This window comes from Hoplias malabaricus, chromosome Y (assembly GCF_029633855.1).
Source record: "Hoplias malabaricus isolate fHopMal1 chromosome Y, fHopMal1.hap1, whole genome shotgun sequence".
Taxonomy (NCBI): domain Eukaryota; kingdom Metazoa; phylum Chordata; class Actinopteri; order Characiformes; family Erythrinidae; genus Hoplias; species Hoplias malabaricus.
In genome coordinates, this window is record NC_089820.1 from 76,116,075 (window position 1) to 76,128,150 (window position 12,076).

The 12,076-nt window shown below is 39.1% G+C and overlaps 1 protein-coding gene across 1 annotated transcript in view; it reads right to left on the minus strand.

Annotated features, from left to right (window-relative positions):
- LOC136679066 (collagen alpha-1(XXI) chain-like) overlaps nt 1–12,076 on the minus strand; it is a 29,901-nt gene that overhangs the window by 11,305 nt on the left and 6,520 nt on the right. The window contains exons 16-19 of the mRNA XM_066657346.1: nt 11,232–11,285; nt 4,342–4,395; nt 1,543–1,587; nt 706–759 (exon numbers count right to left, since the gene is read on the minus strand). Coding sequence (XP_066513443.1) covers nt 706–759; nt 1,543–1,587; nt 4,342–4,395; nt 11,232–11,285 — 207 coding nt within the window. The remainder of the gene's footprint in view (nt 1–705; nt 760–1,542; nt 1,588–4,341; nt 4,396–11,231; nt 11,286–12,076) is intronic.

The following is a 12,076-nucleotide window of genomic DNA, read 5'->3' on the forward strand; positions in this document are numbered from 1 at the left end:
AAAGATGTTGAGAATGCATTCAATAACAAAAAGAGACTAGGCGATGATAAAAAAGAAGGATGTGGTGGTTGAGTGTGAAAGCTATGAGCATCTCATGTGTCTTCGCGTAGTGGTCTTATGTGCTATTCCAGCTTGATTTGTTGTGGTCTTTTATCTTTGTTATACAAGACCACTGAGAGAAAACAAAATGAAGCTCATAGTTTTCACACCTTGAACCATTTCCTTCATCATCAAGTAAGTTTCAATTTCCTATTGACACACTGTGGCCTTTAAATGTTACTGTGATAGGTTTAAACAAAAAGTGAAAATTAAAACCTTTCTTCTACAGATGGCACACCACGGCATGTTTTAATGCACAGTTACTGTTACTGAATATAACAAATAGGAAATAAAAGGTATTTTGAAAATATATATTTTGGGATTTTTCCCCAGTATTTTAAACTCCTAAGAAATACAGAGATATTCTCCTTAAACATATGCGCTGTGGCTTATTTTCATTCACAAAATCAACAAAACATGCTGTTCTTCCATGGGCAGTGCTCAAACTCCTGCATTCCAGCAACCATTTGACATGCAATACTTCAGCACCCCAGCAGAGAGTAGCACTGTTCAATTAGGCAAGGCCTAGGAGTTGAGATCTAGATCCAGAACTGCGCTTATTACCCTCAGAGCAAGTAACTTCAGTGTCATTCTCAGGTTGCATACCTCAGGTCCTGGTGGTCCAATTGGGCCCAGTGGTCCTGGTAACCCCCTCTCCCCCTGTAGTAGTTAAAAACACAATATAAATACAAAAATTACACTTAATGTACTTGCCATGCTCACATTGGGCTAATCACGCCCCACAAGACCACCAGGTGGATCATTCTCAATGCTGCAGTGACAATGCCATGGTAGTGGTGTCGTAGTGTGAGTTGGGCTGGAATGAATGAATCACACACAGCAGTGCAGCAACTGATGAATTACTGTCAGATATCAGATAAGATATCAGATAAGATATCAGATAAGTGTGTCTAATAGAGCGGACAGTGGGTGGATAGAGTGTTAAAAAACTCGAGCAGCACTGCTGTGTCTGATCCACTTGGACCAGTGCAACACTCACTAACACGACACCGCCACGTCAGTGTAAATGCAGCGCTGAGAATGATTCAAAACTCAAATCATATGTTGTCCCCTGGGAGTCCTGAGCATTGTAGCGAAGAAGAATAGGGGGACAAAAAGTATGCAGAGCAACAGTAATTGTAGAACTACAGGGTGCTCCTGTGTGGTCAGTGGGGCTGATAAAATGAACAAAGTTTAGAAACTAGGAGGTGCCTTGAACTTTATGTGTAGACTGATTTTCCAGAATGTTCTCAGGCAATCTGGTTAAGCTGTGTTTTCATTCAAATGTTGCCAGATGTTTAATACAACACACAACTGGAATACTGTGTTTTAAATGGGACTTTAACGGATACGTCTTTTGGGGTCAAGCGAGCCGCATGCCTTGCTTGTTATTTGGTTACAACTCACACTAGAAGAGTTCTGGTGATTATTCTGAGTTCTTACCTTGGGTCCAACAGGGCCTACTTCTCCCGGAAGTCCCCGATCACCCTGAAAAACCAACACAGTGCTGGGAAACACAAACAGGAAACCAATCCAAGGACAAAACAATATTACATACAGCAGTTACAAAACTCTGAAACCACAGCCAGCATGTCTTTGTACGTCTTTTGTCCACGGAAATGTTTCTGGGTATGTTCAGTGTTTCCTCACAGCTTGTTATTTGTTTCATCTACTGGCAAGTGGTGCACTCCCTCATTTTAACGGTAATTGCACACGAGGGACACATGATTAAAGATTGGGGAAGAGAGGGAGGGAGAGAAGTAGAAAAAGAGAGCATTTTAAGGACCACATTAGCTTTTCGAGCTGTGTTAGCTTTAAAAAAGCCTCCCCCACCCAACCGGAGTTGGGAACACTGGACTGCTGAAGGTTTTCCTTTCAAATGAACCAACTTCATTTGCCATAAACAGGAAGCACCACCCGAGAACACTGTGAGTGAACGAGTGCCGTATTCATCAGTCAAGCAGACAATTTTCTCAGCCCACTATTTCTGTAAACTGCCGCTGTGCTCAAATGGGAAGGGTGTGGACATTTGTATAATGTACAGTGCAAAGGTCAGAGACTACCCTTAGTATTTAATTGCTAACTTATTGCCACCCCCCCCTCCCCCCTCCCCCCGAAGTTGGTTGCACTTTCTTGCAATCACAATCATATTTGTGTTGTCAAGTACATTCTGTGATGTTGAGGACTGGGCTCTGGAGTGGTCAGCTCAGTTTTTTGATGCTTGATTCGCAGATGTTCCTCATTTTGTGCAGGCCGTTTTTGTAACCACCTCACATCAAGAGATTCCCAATGTGTTTTTAATATATAGCCACGCATAGAGCTATATGTAGAAATATATTTGTAGTGATACTTTGCCAGAAATGTCTTTAGGCTGAGGTTTGAATCAGTGGTTGTGGAGGAGGAGGAGGAGGAGGAGGAGGAGGGGGCTCACAGAAAGACGTGGTGGTCCAAGGTGGGTGAGGTAGAGCACATTTATTGACATTTCAGAATTAGATTCTAGAAATATCCATCTCCACCTGCTGGGGTTTGTTTTGGGCTTAGTCAAAGTGTTCCACATGCAACAAGAAGAGAACGTCCAGAGGTTGACCACAGCAGGGTCTGTATTAACCACCAGATTAATCACAAAGACCTAAAATAGAGCTCCATCTCACGACACAGAGCAGGCATCAAGGCAGCTACAGAAAAAAATTCCATACGCTGGCTTTCAACAACGAACCAAAGAGAAAAAAAGAAACCCTCTCTCTGCAGCCAGCACTTCTCCACAAGAACCTTCTGCCAGAAAGAATAAATGTCAGACTGAGCTGAGAGTGTTTAACCATTCATAGAGCATTAAAATTACACTACAGTCATATGCTAAATTTTGGGGTTTTTTTCTTTTTTTTTCTGTTGGGGGGTGGGGTAGACTTTGCAGACATTTTAGCATATATTTTATGTGTAATGTCTTATAATACCTGAAACTGAGCATCTATTAAAACACATCAAAGTGTCTCTCTTTCAAATGGAGATATCTCACCACCCTTCTAGTAAGAAGAGAAAAAATTTTCCCTTTTTGCTTAAGATTAATTACTAAAAAACCAGCAAAAACCTGTGGTTTATGGGGTTAAAATTTAATACTCATACTGAAACCTCACCTGATCTGGAAAATAGCTAATGGAAAGCAAATAGTGCCGCGGTATACAGTTTGTCAAGTATCCTTTCACACTCGTTTCCATGTTATATTCAAACAATGCAATAAACACTTGATCTGTAAGCCGCCCACACAGAGACCTTTTAACATACATCTCAGGACTGAATGTTCCTAGACATCACTCGGAATTAGTGTGTTTGGCCGCTTTAAGGTGCCCTTACTGTGGACCTTGCGGTCTGCACATACAACTTAATATCTCTAGAGAATTCATTAAACCTCAGGTCACTAATGCCATGTGTGGGCTAGTAGTGTTCAAGCATGCGTTAGAGTGCTGTCTGCGATCCAGATTAGATCATCCAACATCAGTACCTGACTTCACTAATGTTCTCATGGCTGAATACAAACAAATCCTTACAACGATCTAGTTTAAAGTCTAGAGCATTGGTGAGGTCTGGCGCTTATGTCATATGAATAGGTGTATGGAATGGTGGCCCATATGGTGGGTATGCAGCTGTGGAGCCTGATGCCTGAGAGATTTATACCCCTCTGGCCCACACTTGGCATTGGGGAGGCTTCAAATCAAGTGTTAGCCAAACTGCAAACCTCTAATGATAAATGAAGGATCTTGCTCTCTGATGCTTGCTGGTTTTGGCTTGGGCCGACTCAACCAGCTGCGTCGCTAATGTCGTTAGCCTGTTTAAAAGTTTGCGGACAGTCTTGCGTATTTATGTGGTAATCATAGCAGATGGATGGCATGTGACGCTTTGTCATGAGGTCTATAGGAGCTTGGTTTTCTTTCAGCATCTACAGCTGAGCTGTGTTGTAACTGAGGCCATTCTGGGAGACAGTAAACACTGTGGCTACACAGCCTCCATATTTGGAGTGGAATCATGTCAAACACAGTGACTCTGGCAAGTTAAAACACTTTAATGACGCTCACATGGCTTCTGGAACCCACCATTGGTCTAATGTATGTTGTGTTGAAATGAAAATAGCAATAAAGGCTGCAGAGTAAAGAGGATAGAAAGAAAACGATGATGATGATGATGATGAGGATAATAATGATTACCATTATAGGGCTAAAGTGAAGAAAAATAACCAACGCGTCAACTTACTGGAATGCCGCTCTGGCCCACCGCTCCAGTCTCACCAGTAACCCCCTTTTCACCCTATTGAGAAAAAAAAAACACAATTTTTAGAAACAAAAAGGCATTTTATATCCATGGTGTTTAGCAAATGCTCCTATACAAAATAAATTACAATTGGAATCATACTTCAGATGCAGGTGAATGTACTGTTAAGAGTCTTGCCCAGGGACTCTTACTGAGGTAGAGTGGTGTACTCACCCAAGAAGAGAACTGAACCCTAGGCTTCTGTGTAGAAGGCAGCGGTGTTAGCCACTATCCTCACCAACCTCCACCCGAATTACATTTAAATAATGTCCAGTTTATTCACCATCTTATCACTGCTGTTGGAACCAAACCTTGTATCTCCAAATTTTAAACATTTTCCACTTTTGCATAATATCACAATGAGCGGGCCAGTAGGAACACCTGGATTCAAATATCGTTACATAAACTAACATTCCTTCTCCTGAAAACATCATACTCAAGAAGTAATGTCAGACATTGTAAGGACAAAAGGAACATAAAGAAGCTAAAAAACATAGTTTCCTCATCTCACTTAAGGAGGAACAGAAAGTGCTGAGTTGTTTTTTTTCTTCTAACACATTTTGCAAAGTTTCTGCAGAATTAATCCATTACGACGTAAACAGTTGCTCAGAGCGGTTTGATGAGTTTTAAATAAATTTACAGAATAACAACTGTCCACAGTGAAGGTGATGGGAACCAGACATCTATAGTATCCAATGTCTCTGAAAGTTCCTTCACAGAAAGTTATTACACAGACAAACCTACATGGAATGATAATAATATAGGCCTAGTTTTATGATAGTTTTGAGATAGGGCCTAAAACGTACACATAAAAATACTTTGTATGGCAAAATACTCCCTAAAGAGAAATGTAATGGGGTTTATCACTATGGTATGAATTTCAAAAAGATGTAGATTCACTGGTGGCTGTGGATGTAAACAATATACTTATATTTGTGTTGAAGACACTGCAAACCTAGGTGCAATTTATCAATCTTGTAAAGAGAAGCAGTTGGTCTATAATAATAATAATAATAATAATAATAATAGAAATTGTCTACAAATTATAGAATGCTCTTTTAAAATACATGACTTTAAGGAATGATTCAGTCATAAACGCTAATGGTGCTAACAGTTAATGAAAGCTTGTGGTTGAAAATTACATTATGCTAACTGAACTAAGCTATTACTTTTAACATTACTTTTACAGCAACATAGCAACATTACAGCTTGGGGCTTTTTTTTTTAAGTTCTTATTTCCTATCTCAAAATGTGGTTTTGTAAAGGGGCCATCTCTCTCTCTCTCTAAAGAACCTATGAAAATCTGCTCAGAATAGTAACACCCATATCCTGTGTCACATTGTAAGCACAGGTTTATTAACATCACGTCTGACACATGCAGATTACTCAATATGTAGCTAATTAATTAGCATTTACAGTGATGTGCAAAAGAGAAAATGAAATTACATTTCAGTGTTAAAACAAAGTAGGAAATATACTGAGTATAAATGTAAAATCCAGGAGTACATAACTTCCCAGCTCTTTACACAGGGAGGGGCTAATATAAAGGAACATTTAAAAACTATACAAATTGAAACTCATATTCTAAATTATTGTTAAACCTGTAACCAGCCTCTGAAAATATAACCAACTTCTAAGGCTGAACTTTGGTGGTTTAATGAATACAGCCCCATATTTCTACCTGTATATGTGGTCTCAGAAGCATATGAGAATTGAAGCACACACACACAAACCCACACACACACACACACTACATGTCACCTTCATTGCCCCTTTATGAGGTTAGCCACATGCTTGTGTGTCCTTTGAAGCGCCAAACCTGGCTGCCCCACGAGTATCTAACCCTGTCATTTTGATAATAAGAAGGTGGTAGGAACTCTTAAAAGTGGTCACAAGGTGAAGTAATAGTGGCAAATATTGAAGAAGAGAAGCTGGAGAAGTCTGACCAAAGCGTAGGGTGAGAACTCAACCAGATGAGATCCTGAAAACAGAGACTCCCCTTATGATAATGATTTACAATGCATTTCTACAGAATTTTTTAAAATAAATTTGGATACTATATTTTACTGTGGTGTAGCATCAGTATGTAATAAAACAAGAAGACAATTATAATGTAAAAAAGGCAAATATCACAATGGAAATTAAACATGTTCATAGATGTGTGTTAAAAACCCAACTGGGTTTTTACCCCCTAACCAGTTCTCCTCAGTCACATAACGCTACCAAGCTGGGAGGGTGACAGCTAGCATGAGTTTTTTAAGCTCTCCTCAAGCGATGTTAGAGGACAGTTCGACCCCTTGGTGTAGTATATTGCCTGCTAATTATGCCAATTATGTTCTCTTTGACTCCCAGCCATGGATGGCTAGTCCATTGCTGGGAATCAAACTCTTTGTTTGATGGCTGTGGTCCCTATGTGCCCAAGGCCCTATGCTCCCAGAGCCCTTAATTTGTTGATTGAAATGCCAGCCCTATATTTCTAGGGCCCTATGTTCCCCAGGCTATATGTACATCCTTTGTAATTTTGGAAGAAATTACTATACTCTTAGGGCCTGATGTTCAAATCTTTGTTCCCATGGGCCCAATACTTCAACCCTATTTTGCCTCACTCAAGTTTCCTTGATTGAAATATAGGGCCCTGGGAACACAGATTCATGGGAAAATTTGGCCCTGGGAACTGCATATACTGCATATATATAGGTAATTTACCGACAGTCATGTTTCATAGCCTCCTAAACTTAAAGTTACGAGCAGAAAATGTTAGCTTGGATATTGGTGGGGAAAGAGAAAATATCTGATAATATCTGTGCAAATTCAGCTTGAAATATCTCAGAATATCCCCTTTCATATGATAAAACAAAGTAACACCATAACAACATAAGGACAACAAGCTAGCCATAACGTATCAGAAAGGCAGAAACTATATCGTGCCACCTCTAAGTACTAATGAACTTCATAGACCAAATTACAGCAACGGTACAGACCTCAGTCTTAACATTTTTTCCTGATTTACCCAGCACATTCACAGCACATCTGGACACTTAAATACAGTATGTTTCCAGACAGAAGACATGGATATAGCAGAGCTATAAAAAAAAAAGTTACACACATGGATTAAGCAGGATATAATTAGCTTAAAGCTAACATGGGGGTGTTGCCACTTAGGCTGCATTTTTACATTCTGTAAATGAAAGAAATATTTCACTGAAGAAATTACATGTACAACGGCAGCATGCACACGATCTAATTGGAAAGTGAGTATGAATTTTGAGGTAGCATGTTATTAAGATCTAAAATATGCTACGCCTAAAAGAGGCAGAAAGAGAGAGAGAGAGAGAAGTTTCTACATTTTTGCTCTTTCCCAAAAGCCAAATTAAAGGTCACATTTAAGCTGGAACCTTGGAGAAGGTTTCTGTATATGACCCTCCTTCAGCGGTCTGTGGTCACCTATCATGTACGGACTTTAATCATGGTATTTCTGGGGACATGTGCATGCAATGTGTCACAGTAACACATTAGACGTAAATTCCTACAAATACCTCCTAAAATTCAGTTATACACCTGGCCCATATTTTATTTTATTTATTTTTAACCAATTTAATTTAAACAGGCAAGTCATTAGAACAGCTTCTTATTTACCAAGGTTTTTATAGGAATAGATCCTACTGAAAATAGAATTTATTAAAAGATAGCTGATAAAAGTCTCAGGACCATCACAGGTAAAGGAAATGATATCATACAATTTAAACTGTAAAAATGAATAGCTTTTAACCATTTCATTACACAGCTGTGTTAAAAATTATTCTAAAGAGTACTAAAGGTAAGGTGTTTTAAAAATGCGTACCACAGCAGCTTTTGGGGACTATAATAGAAGCATTTTTGCTAAGAGAGGCTTCTTTCTAGTTTGAATTGCCTTTTAATAACGAGCCTCTTATATCAGAACATCCCTCACTGGCTGTGCCCATCACTGCCACAGACAATGATACCCAACACCCTTTCATTGTCACAAGAAAGCTGCAGCATATCATGGCCTTAAGCCTTTGATATGCACAGACCTCACACAAAGCATATAGTATTCCTCAAGCACAACAAGAATAATTGCAGCCTGTAGCCTTCGCTCTAAAATCATTTCCACGAGCCGAGTCCAGGGCGCCAATTATGCTGCTTTTATGAGACTGCACCTTTACTTTAGTCTTAACTATTTTGAGGGAATGAATTTTTTTTTTCAGCAAAGAAGGAAGTCCTTTACATTTTGCTGTACAGTGCTATACTGAAGTATTGGCACTCATAGTTAAGATATATTTATATGAATTTTATTAAGAGAAAATAAGTACACACCCGAACCTACAGTAAATGCACTTTTGTTGTTTATATGAAGAATTTAATATAATTAATTCATAAATAGATTTTCATTTATTATGTATGAGTTTTTCCAATCTGTAAAAATTAATAAATCAGTAGAAATCATTTTTAATTTTTTTTTTTTTACTTGACCAGGTGAGTACAAACTTCAGCCTCGCTCTACTTCCAGTGTTTTTCAACCTAATCTCTAACAACACTTAAGCAAAGTGAGACAAGGACATCAACCCACAGGATTGAAGCAAACTTATAATAGGTAAGCTTTGAGTCAATGGGATTTTTACTGTCCTTGTAATAAGTAACTTATTTATCATTATAGTTTATAACTTGTTTGCTGGTACTATAGCAGAGGTTAGAATGAAAAATGCTGGAGAATTATTTCAGCTAAATTAGTGTAGTATCCTGACAAATGAAAATGTGTGAACACCCCTAAGAACAACTTTAAATAACATGTTTTTTTCTGTAAATTGTAGTGAGTTTGTAATATTGGGGTGGAAATAAATAAATAAATAGTACCACAACGTTTGCACAGGCCATAGGTTATATTTTCTTTTATCTAATATGGTAATTTCAGCTTACATTACTTTCTGAATGTGTTTTTATGTATACAGCGCATTTCAAAATGTACTTATTTTGACTGAATCTACCAAATCTTTCATTTGATCAGGGGCGCTGAAGCCTATGGGCGCAGGTCCAGCAGGGCGGTTGGTTTTACAGTTGCGGAGCACATGCGCCCGAACCCTATCATTACAGAGCTCTTCCAGCGGGACTCTGTGCCTTGGCAAACCCACCCCAAGCGGGCTTTTATCCACTGGGCCACATCAAACCAGCTTGGGTTAAATAATCTCTGCCACAGCGCCGCTCTGGGGATGGGGAGCAGGGCAGAGACCTGTGCTCTGATCTATGGGTGGAGGCCAAAATGGGAGGAGTGCTCGGAGATGATGGAGAAAACTACAGTCACACTAATCTGGACAGAAAACCAAACCTACCCTAGCAGACCAGCCCCCTGTGGTCTGCTGTTTACCTTGTGTCTTACAGGATTACAAGCTTGGCAAAATCTCTCAACCTTTACTAGAGTAATCAGTGAATTTTACATCTCCAAATGTCACATCTTCCAAAAACAGACCTGTATCCAATCATCAGTAATGAACAAACATTGAACCGTGCCAAGTGACTTATCAAAGCCCTTAGATGGAAAGTTTGCACAGCTTAATGGGGCAGTAAGCAGAATGGTGTTACAAGTTACAAGAGTGAGAGAGAGAGAGAGTGAGACTCTCCCCCTGGGCAGTAGTCTACGCAGATGCTGGGGCAGATGCAGAGGCTGAAAATAGATTTGAGTGGAAGACACCACTTTTCTCCTCCTAGTGAAGCTAGAAAAGCCTCAGTTAAAAACCATACGGTGAACATACAACCCCTCAACTCTAATATCAGTGTGCAGCAAGAAAGGCTCATTTTAATCAATGCACAAATGCACAAATACACAATTCAAATTTAAATTCCAAGAGGTCTAAAACCAATTATGTAAAAGCAGTACATATATCTGGATTAACGTTATGGATAAAAACATGACCCAGTATTGGTTTACAACTAAGCTGTTCAATGAACAGTTTTCAACAAATGTGTGTTATTTCAGGACAGATTTGTTACAGATCTTTTTTCCCTTCTCTGATATGACATTCAGCACTTTCTGTTAAAACTGGCCTAGTCCTGACACTAGGTTATAGACTGAGGCCGACTCGACATTATATATTGCAGTTTTTAAAAATTTCTCCCAGTGTAACAGAATGTTTTTTCACTCTTACGAACTAACAACAATGACAAACTGAAATATGTGCTCTTTTAAAATGCTCATATGGCATTTGCTTCCAAAATGACCACTTACTATGACGGATAAAATGATGGTTTGGTTTACGCTGTTATTTTAAGTCAAACGCATAACTTTAAAAAATGTTGACAGATGAAAACTCATCTTAGCCAGACCCTAAGAACTAGGCCAGTACTTCCTGTCAGTGTTTTGACTCTAAACAGTCCCATGCTTTACATTCCAAAGGACAGTGAACTAACCCTGAAGCACAAGACTGTGTCATCTACCCACCGTGTCCTAGGCGTCAAGGCTGCTTTATTTAGCTTCCCAAAGGGGAAGATGTCTGCCTCCTGTTGGCAAACACTAAAAAACGTCTAAGGATGAAAAAGACGCAAGCAGAACCACAAATATGCCCCTGAGTGGCTAAAAATAAACCTGCAGAGACTTTTCCCATGTGAGCTAGCAGGACCTCTAGACTTTTTGACATTTTCTAGCTTCGAGTAGCTTGTCATATCAAAGCATCCACCAAAGCATGTCTCTTGGGTGTAAACCTGGCACACCTGGCACTGTTTCATGGCATGCCTGTTTAAAGCAGCAGGGATAGGTGTGGAATAGTAATTACCATGAGGAAAATAAAGCCATTTGCAAGATGTAATTATAGGTATTACTGTACCTTTGGCCCAACTGGCCCTGGGAGTCCGTCATTTCCAGGCACCCCAGGCTCCCCCTATATGGAAAATACGTTTAGTTTACAAATCTCAATTCCATAAAACACTTAAGAGTTCATCAAAAATAGTACAAATATAATTAATACTTTATCCTATCAACTGTTGTAAATTCATTCTCATTCTGAAAATGATGCCTGCAACTTATTCTGAAAACTACAAATGAATGACGGTTAATCCCTGAGATGGCAATGCATTGAATAATAACTTCTGTGAGGGATAGTTCTACATATATGTGCATAAACAGCATATGTTAAGAAGGAATAGCATTCAAACTAAATGGTAAAGAATCTGCAGCTGGTTAACGCCAACTTAAAGATATTCTTTGACATGCAGTGGGCAATCCATCTAGTACATATTTTTAAGCTTATATAACTGTGTAATTCATCAGGACTTTATACTCTGAAACTGGTACATACTCTGTGTTCATTTGCAATGGGAATGCTCAGTGGTCTTTCCTGGAAGGGACAGTGCAAGACTCAACTGGTCTTAGGCATGGTTATGAGCCTCCAGTCTCACCAAAATTATAGATTTAAGGGAAAAGCTGAAATATTAAATGGGAGAAGTAACAAATATCTGCAGCTGTGGGAAGGAGCCACTGAAAGTGGGTTCATTCATTGAATTTGCTTCTTTGGAAAAAATGTGAGCAAAATTGAACTAAACTATAAACATATGGAAACTTGGGGGAAAGTTTCTGGGAGCTGATTATTTCAGAAGCAGCACGTTGCCTATTTCTGTACCATGTATTGTTATCTTTTTTTGTACACAATTTGTATGTTTCTTTACCAGCAGT